The sequence below is a fragment of the Nanorana parkeri genome, unplaced genomic scaffold (assembly GCF_000935625.1).
Source record: "Nanorana parkeri isolate BGI_ZX_2015 unplaced genomic scaffold, ASM93562v1 scaffold3905, whole genome shotgun sequence".
NCBI classification, from domain to species: Eukaryota; Metazoa; Chordata; class Amphibia; order Anura; family Dicroglossidae; genus Nanorana; species Nanorana parkeri.
Window position 1 is genome coordinate 1 of NW_017310172.1, and position 14,601 is coordinate 14,601.

At 39.7% G+C, this 14,601-nt stretch overlaps 1 protein-coding gene across 1 annotated transcript in view; it reads left to right on the forward strand.

Annotated features, from left to right (window-relative positions):
- Nucleotides 1–1,783: 1,783 nt before the first annotated feature.
- LOC108803588 (keratin, type II cytoskeletal cochleal-like) overlaps nucleotides 1,784–14,601 on the forward strand; it is a gene marked incomplete at its 3' end in the record, with an annotated part of 13,034 nt that continues 216 nt past the window's right edge. The window contains exons 1-9 of the mRNA XM_018575417.1: nucleotides 1,784–1,807; nucleotides 4,502–4,625; nucleotides 5,931–6,145; nucleotides 6,390–6,598; nucleotides 8,292–8,352; nucleotides 8,474–8,569; nucleotides 9,439–9,603; nucleotides 9,684–9,809; nucleotides 10,196–10,416. Of these exons, the coding sequence (XP_018430919.1) occupies nucleotides 1,784–1,807; nucleotides 4,502–4,625; nucleotides 5,931–6,145; nucleotides 6,390–6,598; nucleotides 8,292–8,352; nucleotides 8,474–8,569; nucleotides 9,439–9,603; nucleotides 9,684–9,809; nucleotides 10,196–10,416 (1,241 nt within the window). The remainder of the gene's footprint in view (nucleotides 1,808–4,501; nucleotides 4,626–5,930; nucleotides 6,146–6,389; nucleotides 6,599–8,291; nucleotides 8,353–8,473; nucleotides 8,570–9,438; nucleotides 9,604–9,683; nucleotides 9,810–10,195; nucleotides 10,417–14,601) is intronic.

A 14,601-nucleotide genomic window follows, 5' to 3' on the forward strand; every position in this document is an offset into this window, starting at 1 on the left:
CTGTTTGCATTTACCTTGAAAACCCAATAAATATTTGGATATAAAAAAAGGAGTGTGATGAGTGCGCCTACTGCGGTTGGTTATTCATAGGTTTATTTTTCAAGTTTGACAAACTAAATGAAAATCCTAACATTCTTGGTATATAAACAATCACTGATGACCCAAAGAATTTTGAAATTGTTGTTTGAAATGATTTATAGCTGTTTTTGATAAATGTTATTAATACAATTATATTCACTTTCTAAAAAATACTACGGTTCAATAAACAAATAAAAAGAAAAAACAACCAAAATAGCAGTGCACTTCCTGACATGTTACTTTGCCCGAGTACTTCTGTTCTGTATTCTCAGATTCCAATATCTGCAGTGAAATTTTGTAGGCAATGCTGTCTCTAATTGCTAGCCTCAGGAGATGTAGGGTAAGATAAATACTCTGCTGCTCTTTGTTCACTTTACTGGCGAAGAAGCTGTGCCTGAAGACCTACAGTGCAAAAATCTCTCTGCCTCTGCTGCTTTTTAATCGTTGCCCCACTAGTGATTTGGGAGACACCTCTGACATCAGAAAGCTAGGCCATGCTCCGCTTCCAAGATAGCCATCTCCTCAATGTAACACAATGGAAAACAAGCCATGGTATGTCAGTAATACTGGTGACTAGTTCTTTGATCTCTGCTTACCTTTTTGGGCACACCTTCCACAGTACAGGTCTACTTTAAGGATTGGTAAGAACATCAACTAGTTACAGAAAGCATGCATTGTCCTCATTTAGTTTTACCAAACACAATTATTGTGCAATTATTTTAACTAAAGAATATCAAACATGAGTAATAATAAAATATAGCTGTCCACATGTTCTTATATTCAAAAAAATAGAAAATAACTAGAAAAAGAGTTTCAAAAAATCCTAACACACATCAAACTGATTTTTTGCAATAAAGCTGAACCCATACAAAAATAAAAAACATAAATCAATGGAGTTCTGTATTCATCAGTGCATCATTAAGTGTATTATTTTTAAAAGCAAGAAATGTATCAACAGTCTGTTGAGCTGCAGAGTTCAGAGAGGGGGAAGGAGAAACCGCACAAGGAGCCGATCAATATAAGAGTATAAGGAGTATAAGGAGTTTTCTGATAAAAGAAAAGAGTGATATCAACCAACTCAACCATGAGTTCGAACTAAACCGAAGCTGTTCACAGTTTGCCAGATGGGCAAACTATTTGGCCAGTTCCCCTGCCAACTGAACCTCCCTCCTAGCAACCAATGACGCTGTACGGGACACACAGATGAAAGAGCAAAAGTATGCAGTTCTTCAAAAGAACATCTTGGCACAATATCAGCCACAGTTTCAACATTCAGATGAAGTGATTTATTTTCTTTCCATGAATTCTAAGTTTAAGTCCCTCTTATATATCCTTTTACAGATAAACTTTGTATAGGAAGTAAGATTTCCGTGACCTTTGCTAAACATTTTTAGAAGAACACTGTATTAAATATTGCTGTTTCTTGTAAAAGTTGTCAATCGTTTTCTATTTTTATATTCACAATTAGATTTCCAACTATTCTGATTTTTACATCTTTCATTAACCTCCCTAGCGGTCTGATTTTTCAGGATTTTAGCATCCCAAAGCGGTACATTGTTTTTCATGGAAATGTGTTGTTTTATATTGTAGGCATGTAATTATTAGTAAATCTTAAGAATAACTCACCTAAATCTGTCCAAACAAGAGTCCAGTAGACATCCCAATGATTTTTAGTTTCGTTTTCGGGCCACGTACAGCAGAGAGGATGCCGCGGGATCGCAGGGACAAGGTAAGTGACACTTTGTGCATTCCCCAGTCTGGCTCGGGGTTACCGCGCCTGCTATTGAAAATTAACCCCTAGCCAGACTCGGGAATACCGCCAGGGAGGTTAAGAAACTTGCTTAAAAGCTTGTGGCTAGTGGCTTAGAGCAGCAAACATTAACATGGAGGTTCCAGCTGTATCTTCAATTTCAATGTATCTTCCTTGGGTATGAAACACTAACAGGGTTATTCACAAAAGGGTGAAGAGTTTGGAGAAGGCAGGAGAAGTGAACCATACAGGACTTTATAGCTAAACTGGTAAGCGAGCTGAATTGGAGAATTGTTCCAAGTCAGCAATTTTGGCCTAGATTTTTCACTTCTCTAGCCTTCTCCAAACTCTTCACCCTTTTGTGAATAGCCCTGTAATATTTTTAAATATATGAAATATCTCAGATCGATTAGGATCCAATTATTTATGTCCAAGGTGCATGACTGGACAGAACAGGGATATACATCATATTGTACATTCCTTTTTTTACCAGAAAATATCTATGATTGTATTAATCTCATAAACTACAACTACTACTGTACTATTGCTACTATAATATGATATTGTAAGAGGGCCATTGTCATTTCCCTTTTAAGAGCGATGCCGCTTTAAAGACTGTATGTTGTCACAGAGACTTGATTGGCTCAGCTCTCAGCAATGCTAAAGTGTTTGTGGGAGTTGCAGTTTCATCACAGAGAGAGACAATGAAAGTTATGCTGCACTGATCTCCCACTCCCAGGAGGCTTTGTGATCTGAAAAGGAGTGTGTCATGGTGCAGCCATAAAAATATAATATTTTAATGGCCTCTTGTCATAAGACATCCTGAAAGTCAATTATTTTATTAAATGCAGTCTAGAAGCTAACCAAACAATTTGTATAAACTGGTTAGCTAAAATGTGTTAATTAAATCAAATGTGGGTTTGTTTGTGCTTTCCCAACAGGGAACCATTCAGCAATGTATACTCTTCCTGGAGGTTGCAGTCAAAGTGTCTCTAGGCTGGGTTTACCACCAGATTGGCAAAAGTGTCACCTCACCTTGTGTGTATTTCAATGTTCAAAATTATTAAAAAAGGTAATATCTCATATGTTCCATACATAATATGATCGTAGAACCTTCAGGGAACGAGTGGTGGCACAAAGGTGAGCTGACTGATACTAAACATGAGGGTTTTACCATACAGTATGGAGGAATTCTGATAATTGGGTCTCTTTATGGTATTTCTGGTTCTGTTAGCCATAGAGAGCTGGAGTTTGGACTCTGTGTATAGCAGAACAGTAGTTGGAACCAGATCCATAATTCATAACTAGAAACAGTTATGAAGGTTAAAAGATTTTCAGTAGAAGAATTATACCTGAAGACAAAAGGTGTTAATAATTAATAATCAGTCTTCAGCCCCTTCCATCTGACTAGCTGATCTCGGGGGGCGGGGGGGGACTGATTTTGATCTTCATAGTAAATAATGGAGATCTGAAACCAGAAAACAGCTCTAAAAGAATGCACAAATATGAAGAGACTGTTGTGTCTCTGTTGTATGTGTTTAGTCGATAGATTGTATCATCGGTGCTTAGATGCTCGGTTGTAAGTCATTGCCAGGCAGGGATCTGTGTGTCTGATGTGCGTGTGTGGGGGGAATGGAAGAAGTGGGTATGCCAAGGTTCTAGCTGAGAGGATAGCTTGGGGAATTTTAGTGGGCATGAGGAAACCACTTAGGCTGTCACACAACAATTTGAGTACACTAGATTGTATGCGAGATTTGCATCTGCCTGTATGTGTGTCTAGCCAGCTTGAGTTGGGTGAGTTTCCCTCCATGGTGACCAGCGGTATTGCAGGAGACTGTGAATGGAGGTACTAACTCTAGAGCTAATTGTGCCAGGTTTAGCTAACCTGTAACTGCTAGTGAGAGCGGTGTGTCGGGTCTGCAAAGCCTGTGAGCCAGACTGCTTGAGGGCAGAGTGTACAGACTAGGAGAGTCCAGGGAAAGGTTCCGCACAAGTCTGTAAGTTGTGGGTGGAGGCAGCTGAGTAGATAATTTCTGTGTGCGTGTTGTGTTGTACAGCCCTACCGTCATGCCTGCGGACTGGGAGGCGCTGTGGGGGTTCTCGCGACAATCTGTCAGTGCACTGGAAGATCTCTGAGGACGAACGAAGGACAGGAATAGCCTGCATGTCATCTGGGCCTTCCAGCGTCCCTGTACCCCTTTGGCGCCCCTCCCGACTTGCTGTCCATGACAATTGGTGGCAGCGGAAGGATCATTAATAATTTGTTCCCATTCTAGTGAAGACAGATAGTGATTTTTTAACCCTCTTACGACATAAATAAGTCACGTGACCGCTTGGAGTAGTGTGCATACGTGACAGAGTGTACTTAGCCTTTCTCAGAGAGCGCGCTCAGGTTGGCAAGGGATTTGCTAGTGGCTAGATGTATTGTGAAGTGTTGCCTTATAGTTTATCTCAGGGGAGAGATAAAACCTCAAGTGTTTGCTTATGATCACTGTCTGCTAAAAAGTATCTGTGATTCCAGTGTCTCACACTGTCTGCTCTCCTACTGTGGGATCCTGCGGAAAGATTCTTCTGCAGTGTGGGAAACGTTGCATGAACTGGTGAGGGGATCCAGCGACTTCTGTACCAGAAAGAGACCCTATCAATCCTTTCCTGAGTGATCGGATTCTACAGAGACGTGCTGCAAGCATCGCCACTGCTACTGTGCAGCAGAAGCTGCTGCTGGAACCTGGAAAGCTGTTGGCTGGAGAGGAGAAACCAACCAACGCGGGGAGCCACAATTCAAGCTGCAAGAGTGGTGAGAGGCCATTGGCCACAGTGATATTGCATCTAAACCATCTGTACAAGCAAAACTTGGGCCCCACCAATGGCTAGCCTAGTTAAATACCACTGGCCAGAAGGGTTAGGACCCGGGTCTGTTAGAACTAACACTTTGCCTCCACGGTTTGCTGTTTCAGATATTATTACATTAGTCAGCTCAATATTGTTTGCATATGCATATATGTAAAAACAGTTAAGATTTATCTGTATACTTAAAGAGCTTTTATTATATGCTGTTTATTTGCCATTGTTTTATTGCTTCATGCATTTATTAGGTAGAACATCATTTGCTTAGTAAAACTTTTACAAAACCTCACAAGGTGTGCTGATGTGCTGTGGATCCATTGTCAGTGGTCTATCACAGAGGTGAAACAGAAGTACCCATATATTCCAGCGGCTCCTTCGGGGGTGAGCGCTACACTTTTATAAAATGTAATTTGTATTAGAAAGCCATCACTAATATCTGGAGGGGTCTCCAAGGTTCATTAATGCATGATTCATGGTCTATGGTGCATGGAACATTACTGGTGCAATTTGGTGCCATTCATTGTGAATGACATCCCAATGCACTTTGCTAACAGACATGTGTTGCAGCAAAGCGCAACTCACAGCAATGCATTAATGTAAGTTGCAGTGCTCGTAGCTGCCAGAAGAGACACATGCATATTTTCTGCCATGTTGAGGTGCATTGCCAGCCCATTAACTTTCGGCAACTCATTTTAATATGTAAAAAAAAGTATAATAAGCATACAATAATGCAAAAATAATTAAAAGTTTGAACCTAGACCAATACTCATATTTGTTTCGAGATTGCTTATTGCTTCTACTGATGTCTTTATATTAACAGTAAAAGGTACACAATAACATACACTATGACTGTTTTATTTGATATAAAATAAGGAGGATCTGATGCAACCTAGCTGGAGTCATAAGATATAATAAAAGGCTATGAATTTATGACTACACCCACTGCAGGTATAAAAAGGAACAGCCATCTGTTCAAAGACACAGCCTCAGGATCTCCAAGCTCCAAACACACTGCACCTTACATCCTTGGTGAGAAGATCCATCATGTCTCATCACTCCATCATGGCCTCCTCTGGACACAAGCATTTAAGCTCCTGTTCTGTTGCTTCACCCAAACATTCTTCACACAGTATCTTATCACACTCTTCTAAGCATGCTGGACATGGCCACAAGATGCAATATTCCTTCACCAGTGCAAGTGCCCATAATATTGGATCAAAAGGACATAAGATGTCAGTCGGCAGTTATTGTTCAGGAAAAAGTGCACATGGACATGGATCTGGATTTGGTATTGTTGGGCTTGGTCGTGGATTTGGAGGTCAATGTGGAGGAATCACCCCTGTTACTGTGAACCAAGGCCTACTAGCTCCTCTTAATTTGGAGATCGACCCAAGTATTCAAAGAGTAAGAACCGAAGAGAAAGACCAAATTAAAGGACTCAACAATAAGTTTGCTTCCTTCATTGACAAGGTAAACCTATTTTTCTATAATCCTAATGGTTGGTTGTCACTTAATTTTAAACTATTTAAATACTTACTCGAAGTTGCTGCAATGCAGTTGAAGGTTTACTGAGCCATAACTGATGGCTAACAGTACTGATTTTCAAGTACTGATTATAAAAATGAAGAAAGGTATACAGGCGGTTTTTTGAAGATAGATTTTGTAGATGTAGCAATTAAATAGGTTATGAATTATTGTGTTTTGTTTGAATTAGGTGAGATTCCTTGAACAACAGAACAAGATGCTGGAGACGAAATGGAGTATTCTGCAGGAGCAGAGGACAGCCAGGTGCCAGATTGAACCTCTGTTTGAGGCTTTTATCAGTAACCTCAGGAGGCAGCTTGAGAGCCTGGAATGTGAGGGGGCTCGTCTGGCGGCTGAGAGGAACAGCATGGAAGGAACTGTAGAAGAACTGAAGAGAAGGTATGTCACTGAGTAAAAATATATGTCTAACTATGCAAACAGTTACCAGAATGCTTATTCTATCTTCTAGAAGGTGCAACTTTATTTACCCTTAACAATACACCATCATCAACTAACATAATCAAGTCTGAAACTAATGAAATGTAAGCAATAAGGTAAATATATATTAAGCACTGCCTAAACTACACAAATCTTTTTTTTAAACATATTATTCAACAGATGAGTAGTGTGACGGACCCCCGTACTCAGGATGAGTATGTCCGCCGCTGTCTTCTTCCTTGCTGAGGAGATATTGGAACCTGAAGATCTGTAGCTCCCAGTTTCCCCAGTCACTAGCCAAGGCTTGAGTGTAGGGTAAACAAACTCTGATTTATTGAGCAACTGCACAAACTTATATACAGCAAGTGATGAAATCAGAATATAATCCCATCACATCCCCCTTCCCCTCCCAGACCATCGGTCTGCTCAACACCACAGGTGTCCACCTGCTAACGAACTCCAGACAGCCATAGCAAAAGCCTGGCCAGAATGTCATTGTTCTGAGCTCCCTCAGAGAACAATGGGAGATAACGAGGGATGGTGCTGATAGTCTTTCCATAACCAGGTCACACAGCATAACGCACTCAAAACATAACTCAACACCAATACACATTTAACTTATAAACTGATCACCGTGTCGTCACAAGTAGCTCATTCTAGCTCATTTTAGCAACAGACCTAGGAAACACATACATGAGTACCAACACTGTCAGACAGGTAGTCTAAGCCTAACTGGGATAGTAATTTACATTGAGACATCACTATTGAAGACCATTTTGACTGTTAGCAATTCCCCCTGGATTATGTTGGTTTCATATAATAACTGGCTACAAAGTTTGTGTATGACAGCCACTCATTATGTTAACATATTATCACTAGGCCTGTGGAAATTAAAGATTAATTTCTCGACTAATCGTTAAACTTTTTGATCGATTAAAATAATTTTGATCGCTAATGAAAACACCCCCCTCTCCGTCGGCTTCCGGGAGTCCTGTCGGCGATCAGGTGACGTCACGGACATCGACGTCACCGGACTCCTCCCCCTTCCCCAAGTAGCTCCGTCGGCTAAGGTAGGAAAGGGGGGAGGAGTCCGGTGATGTCCATGTCCAGGACGGCTAAAGAAGGGAAGGGGGAGGAGTCCGGTGATGTCGATGTCCGTGACGTCACTGGACTCCTCCCCCCTTCATTAGCCGACAGAGCCACTTGGGCCGGTGAGTTTGCCCAAGAAACTTTCTGCACGAGCGCCAGCCACGGCATTGGCCTATACACATACAGCACAGCAATGAAGTAATAAAATGAACTAGGATCACACTAATCCAGCACGTTATTATTCTGAGTTGCCCCACTCAAGTGGCGGCCATATTGAGTGGGGCACGTGAGATTAATAACATGCTGGATTAGTGTGATCCTAGTTCATTTTATTACTTCATTGCTGTGCTGTATGTGTATAGGCCAATGTAGTTGGATCTGAATGTGCGTTATAATTAATCAAAATTAATCGAGTAATCGATTTAAAAAAAATTTGATTAATCGAACACAAAAATGTTAATCATTACCAGCCCTAATTATCACATATGGAAAGCTAATCTAATCTATGCAAAATGACTTTTCAGCATAGCTGGACATGATTTTACCAAATGTGATTTCATTGCAGGTATGAAGATGAGGTGAACAGAAGAACAGCAGCAGAGAATGAATTTGTATCTCTGAAGAGGGTAAGTGATAATTATTTACTCCAGAATCTTGGGAATATACATTAACTAGAAGCATACAAAAATAGGGAAAGCATGCATTTGTTCAGAAGGAGATCATGACTGTTTGACATTTTTATTGCAGGATGTTGATGCTGCTTTCATGAACAAAGCTGAGCTGCAGGCAAAGGCAGATTCCCTGACTGACGAGATCAACTTCCTGAGGACTCTTTATGATGCGGTAAAATAAACATATATTCATATTTAAAAATATTTTAAACTAGATTTTCAAATCTGTCACTTACATTATTTAAAGTTATAAACACAGGCCCTGTTTTATTTAAATGTTAAGGTTTAATTTATTCTTCTGCAATCATCATTAGGTACAAATATTTCCCTTTGGCTTATATTAGTATTAGGTTTGGGGTAGAAGCTCTGTCACTTTCTATTGCTATCTGTGTCTAGGTTGGAGATATTTATTCTCACTTCCTGGCCCCAATGACTGTTATGACTAGTGCATAGAGTGATGGGAAATCCAAAATGTAGACATTGTCACAGGGCAAGGTATAGAAAGGATATCTGCCACTAGAGACATCTGTTCCACTAACTTGTTTCATATCTGTTTAAGTCCTGCCATGCCTCCAAGACAGAAAATGTAGAGAACACTCTTCAGCAAAGACACAGGAGGCAGCAAACAGCTGACTGAGGTTGTAACCCTTCCTTTCCCATCTAAAGTACAATTTTGTCTGGAGTGCCTACATAAGAGTAACATATTCATTTTTATAGGCAATGGTTCACTCTCCACAGATGGAGCCTCTGCTTGATTTTACACCTGAGGTTTAGCTATTCTTTTCTGTAACTCTGAGGAAAGAACATATTTGTACAGCATCAGAATACAAACAACTGGGAAAGTGGTAAATGTCAGAGGTTGACTTTAGTAAGGTAAGATGTAAAATGCAGTCACCCATAGCAATCAGCCAGAAAGGATATTTCTCGTCTCTGAATATAGGAAACTGAAACTTGACTACTGTCATTTGAAGATCACCAATGTTTTATTTAAAAAGCCTGAAAATGTCAAACTAATATATTATTAACTATTGCAACTTGCAGGAGATTTCTCAGCTCCAGGCTCAGATCTCAGACACTTCAGTAGTAGTTTCCATGGACAACAGCCGAGATCTGGACATGGACAGTATGATTGCTGAGGTCAGAGCTCAGTACGAGGAGATTGCTAACAGAAGCAGAGCTGAAGCTGAGGCCATGTACCAGTCACGGGTGAGTGGCAATTTATCGATTGGCACAAAGTGGCCATGAAAGTAGCCTGAGTTATTGATTATTGACTGTTTTGCAATCAGTTTGAAGATCTGAGAATGGCAGCTGGAAGGAACGGCAATGATCTGCAGAACAGTAGAAACGAGATTGCTGAACTTAATCAAACAATTCAGAGACTTAGAGGAGAAATTGAGTGTGCCAAATCTCAGGTATGGGATATTATTCTAACAACATTTTTAACAACCGTTTTTCTTGTTATATCATTTAAAGTTAACTGCACTTTTGGTATATTGTCATTTTGTTACAGTTTGCTAGTGTTTTAGCATATTTTCAATTAGTTAAAGCTGAGCTTTAGGCAGATATATAGTACATCACCTTCAAAGAATGCGGTTATGTTTTTATGTGAGGGAAGGGTAGTAAAAAGAGTCAATCAAGTGCCCTGTAGTGTACAAGTATTGACAACAAGCATGCAGACAGGGGGAGAGACAGGAGGAGAGAGCAGAGAGGTGACCTAATCAGTCTGTGTAAAGTCAGGTTTATAATATTTTATAGGAAATACATTTTGGAAACAGGATCCCCTTCTCTTTTCTTCCAGCGTGCTGCACTGGAATCTGCCATCAGTGAAGCTGAGGAACGTGGTGAAGCTGCTGTCAGGGATGCAAAAAATAAGCTGGCTGAGCTGGAGGCTGCTCTACAGAAGGCCAAGCAGGACATGGCTCGCCAAATGAGAGAATACCAGGAACTGATGAATGTCAAACTGGCTCTGGATATTGAGATCGCCACTTATAAAAAGATGCTGGAGGGAGAGGAGTACAAGTAAGTGTGATATTTCTTCAAATCATAGCAGTGTAAGGCAATTGAAAATGGTAAGAAAGATAAATAAAAAAGACATAAATAGGTCATAGTAATTAGTAACATATTTAAATAGTAACACATTTTAAAATGTAACAATTCATTGGTGTTTAAATATTGGTTGGACCATGTTAAAGTATTGTAGATGGTAATCCTGTTTATTATCATTATTATTTTTTTCAGATTGGCTTCTGATGGTCATTTTAATGTTTGTAAGTAACCTTATAAGACAATATGAATTATTATGGAGATTTAAGTGACAGAATACATTATGGACAAAAGCTAATTTAATGCCTATGTCTGGGCAAAAGTTGCATATAATTAAATCAGGTTTAGGTTAACTGCCTGTTTGTGTTTTTTTAATATGAATTTCTAACATACATACTCAAAGCTATACTGTTTATGCTCATAGGTGTTCACAAATTAGTAAGCAGCCTATTTATTGGCTTGGATCATTCTCTCTATACGTCTTGGTTTCTAACTCTAGGCTACTTTAAACTGAATTATGGCCTGGTTAGTGTAAATATAGATTTGGTTTTTAGGCCCACATTATTCTATTGAGTGCTTATTGCAATATTGTCTCATCAAATATTAGAAGACAGAATATTAGTTTTGGAAGCTTTTTAGAGCAAATCAGCATTGCTTCCCACTGAATTCTAAAATGCTACCTACTTTATTTTTCCTAGCTGTTCTACACTCCAGCACTGGAGGAAAACACCATTCGGGGGGACAACATGGAGGACACCATGGAGGAAACCATGGAGGACACCAACATCACCATCATAAGGGAGGATTCACCTCGGTCAGCCATGTCTCCAAAATTAAGCACCACTCTGGTCATGGGCACCACTGTTAAAGGGTGCAACCATGCCTGTAAATCACGCTCTAAGGACCAATGAACCTATAATTAAGTTGGCTTATATTAAAATATAATTGAAAATAGATGTTTATACAGTCAGAAGCATATGCAGACAGAACATTAGAGTATAAACTGTGATTGTTGGGTAAATGTTTTCCTGTAGTGATGTCTTCTTGCTAAAGAACAGAGCAATCAGCCTCTCCAAAGCCTAAAATGGCAGATAGAACAAAGCTGTACTTTACCCTCAATTATAGACGACATTATTACACATTATTATATACGATGATTCATTCAGACTGTAAACATTTACATATATTTATAATTAGTTAAGTTTATTTAAGCCAACATTTTATATTTAATGGTCCTGCAAGACTTATACATATATAAATTTTTTGCCACAGTTATGTATGCTTGTTTATGTAAATTTTACCACAATGCAAATCTAAAGATTATTTAGGAAATGGATGGTAGAGACAGTGCAGTCTACTCCTCTAATTACTTAATAAATTCACAGCAAGATAATTGAAATGTTGTTGTTATTATTATTATTGATATTAATATTATTATTAAGAAGAAGAACAGCAGAACTTTAGATTGTTATAAAGCCCGGTTAGAAAATAAGATGCTACCTTTAGTCAAGAAATAATATGGTAGTTTTTTTTTCTAATTTCCCTCTCACATGATTGGGTATGTAAAGAAAACACAGGTCCACCCTATTTGCTATCAATCATTTTGCTAATTGAACATTTACTACCTTGTTAGTAAATCAAAATCACTACATACAAAACATGCCTTAGAAGCTCACAATCTAATATAAATATTCTTAGAATAAATACATAAATAATATATAAATATGGTTAGCCATTGAAGACAGGTATCATCATGATAGTTGTCTTCTAACCCTCCAGCTTAATGTATGGGCATTTCTCAATTTAAATGCTTTAAAACAAGTCAATCCATTTTCAAGGTTAATCAAAAGATTAAGATCTTCAAAATAGGCAGGTGGCTTTCCTGGCATGTGTATAACTAAAGGGTATCTCTAGTTAAACTGCTAAACATGATTGATCTTGATGCAGAGATGCCTGTTAGACAATTAAATTGTACCAGGTGACCCCCCACCCCCCCAGAATACTAACTGTCTACAGCTTCTTCATGCAAGTACAGCTTGGTAGTGACATTTCTATTCAAATGGGACCGTGTAATATAATCTGCTCCTGTAATGACCTTTGTTGTACTTGTGGTATTTTCAGTTTGTATTTTCTGTCTCAGTCAGGCTGTGTATAGTGACCTACAGTTCCATGATAAACTTCAAAATGCTCTATAAAAATCAAAAGGAAATACATAATCACTGTCCTTTACCAGCCCTGTACCTTGGCAGATTTTCCTTCTGCGGTGTAGTCAATAGTTACCAGGGGCGTAACTAGAAATCACAGGGCCCCATAGCAAAATTTTGTATGGGGCCCCGTGATTGCTAGTTATGCCACTTGCAGAGCCCACCATAGACTCTCTATGGTGGGCTCTGCAAGGTCTCAGTTGCACTGTACGCCTCTTACCTGTCACCTCCGTGGTCGCCGCCGCCGGGCCCCTGCCTCCTCTACCGTTAACGGGCTCCGCCTACTTCTATCGACGGGCCCCGCCTCCTCTTACATCACTGGCCCCACCTGCTCTTAAATCGCTGGCCAGTGATGTGAGAGGAGGCGGGGTTGCTGTTAGGCGGGCCCCGCCTCCTTTACTGAAAATGCCGGCCTAACCGGCCTATTCTGCCGCATCTGCTGGCTGCCACTGACACAGCTCCGCAGCGGCTGTGAGGGGGAACGTTCTCCTTCACAGCAGCTGTTGAGCTATGTCAGTGACAGCCAGCACCCAAGACGCCATAGCGACCCAGGCGGCCCACACGGCATCAGAGGGATGCCGGGCCCCCCTGTGCACGCTATGGCGATTGTTACACCACTGACAAACTTCAAAATGCTCTATAAAAAGATAAAGGAAATACATAATCACTGTCCTTTACCTGTTCAGTACCTTGGCATTTTTTCCTTCTGCAGTGTAGTCAATAGTTACCTTCAAAAATGGAAATTCAATACAAAGAATAAATCCACTTTACAGGTATCAAGAAGTCTTCCATGATGGGTTTTGTGGCAGAGATTCCTAACACATTAGGGACATGATGTGTAAGGTGGCAAAGCAATGAGATATTAGGATTTGCTAGGTGATAAATAGGGTTATGCAGCATAGATTATCTAAAAGTAGCTGTTGCATAGCAATAGAATAAAAAGACAGCATTTACTATTGATGAGCCTGTATTGTGTGTACAAGTAGCTTACAATATCTGTCAAAACAAGGTAAACATGCAGGAACTGCAAATCCTCTACACACTCTGGAAAACATCCTGACTAAAGAACATAATAGACTAGTAGTGATGAAATCTAGGTAGCTTAGTTAGACATAAAATAAAGCAGTTTTGGCTTTTTTCTTCATACTCTACATCATCTTCTGAAATATAGATAGCTCATATTGCACATTGATTAGATCCTTATAATATAAGAATGGCAATACACTAGAGGCAAGAAAATATTCTCAGTTGGCCAATCTCAATTACCTTTCCTTCTTAAAAGACTTCCAAGCTTGTGCCCATACATTCTAATTCATTCTAATTGGTTATTATATGTATAAGTTACTGATGCTGTGCAACTATTGAAGTAATTGTCTTGTATGGGTGTATGTCAATAAATTTCTCTCTTTCACTCAATTCTGCCTCTTGTTTTGTAAATGGTTCAGCAGAAATGCAAACACCAAACACGCCTAGTATTAACACCTTTTATGAATACACAATATTTAAAACTTCAAATCTTACATGAAAGATCTACCACTGTATTAATACAAAAATTAAACGAACCTCAGGGCCGGCCTTAGGCCTTAAGGCGCCCTGTGCGAGAAAGCTTTACAGCGCCCCTCAGTGACCACACCCCTCAGTGGCCACACCCTTTAGTGGCCACACCCCCAGTAACCACACCCATTTATTACCCATATTTTTGGTAAAATATAAAAAGCGGGGTCACGTCGGGTAAATAGACACCAAACATGTCATGCTTTAAAATTGCGCGCACCCGCGAAATCGCAAAAAATTACCATGCCCAAAATTGACCATAGGTGACGCTTTAAAAGCTTTTACCACTCATCAGTTTAGTGTTATCAGTGATTGATAGCCCTACAATTATTGCTCTCATTCCGACGTTCGCGGCGATATGTAACATGTGCGGCGTAATGGGCGCAATCGTCGTTTTCACACG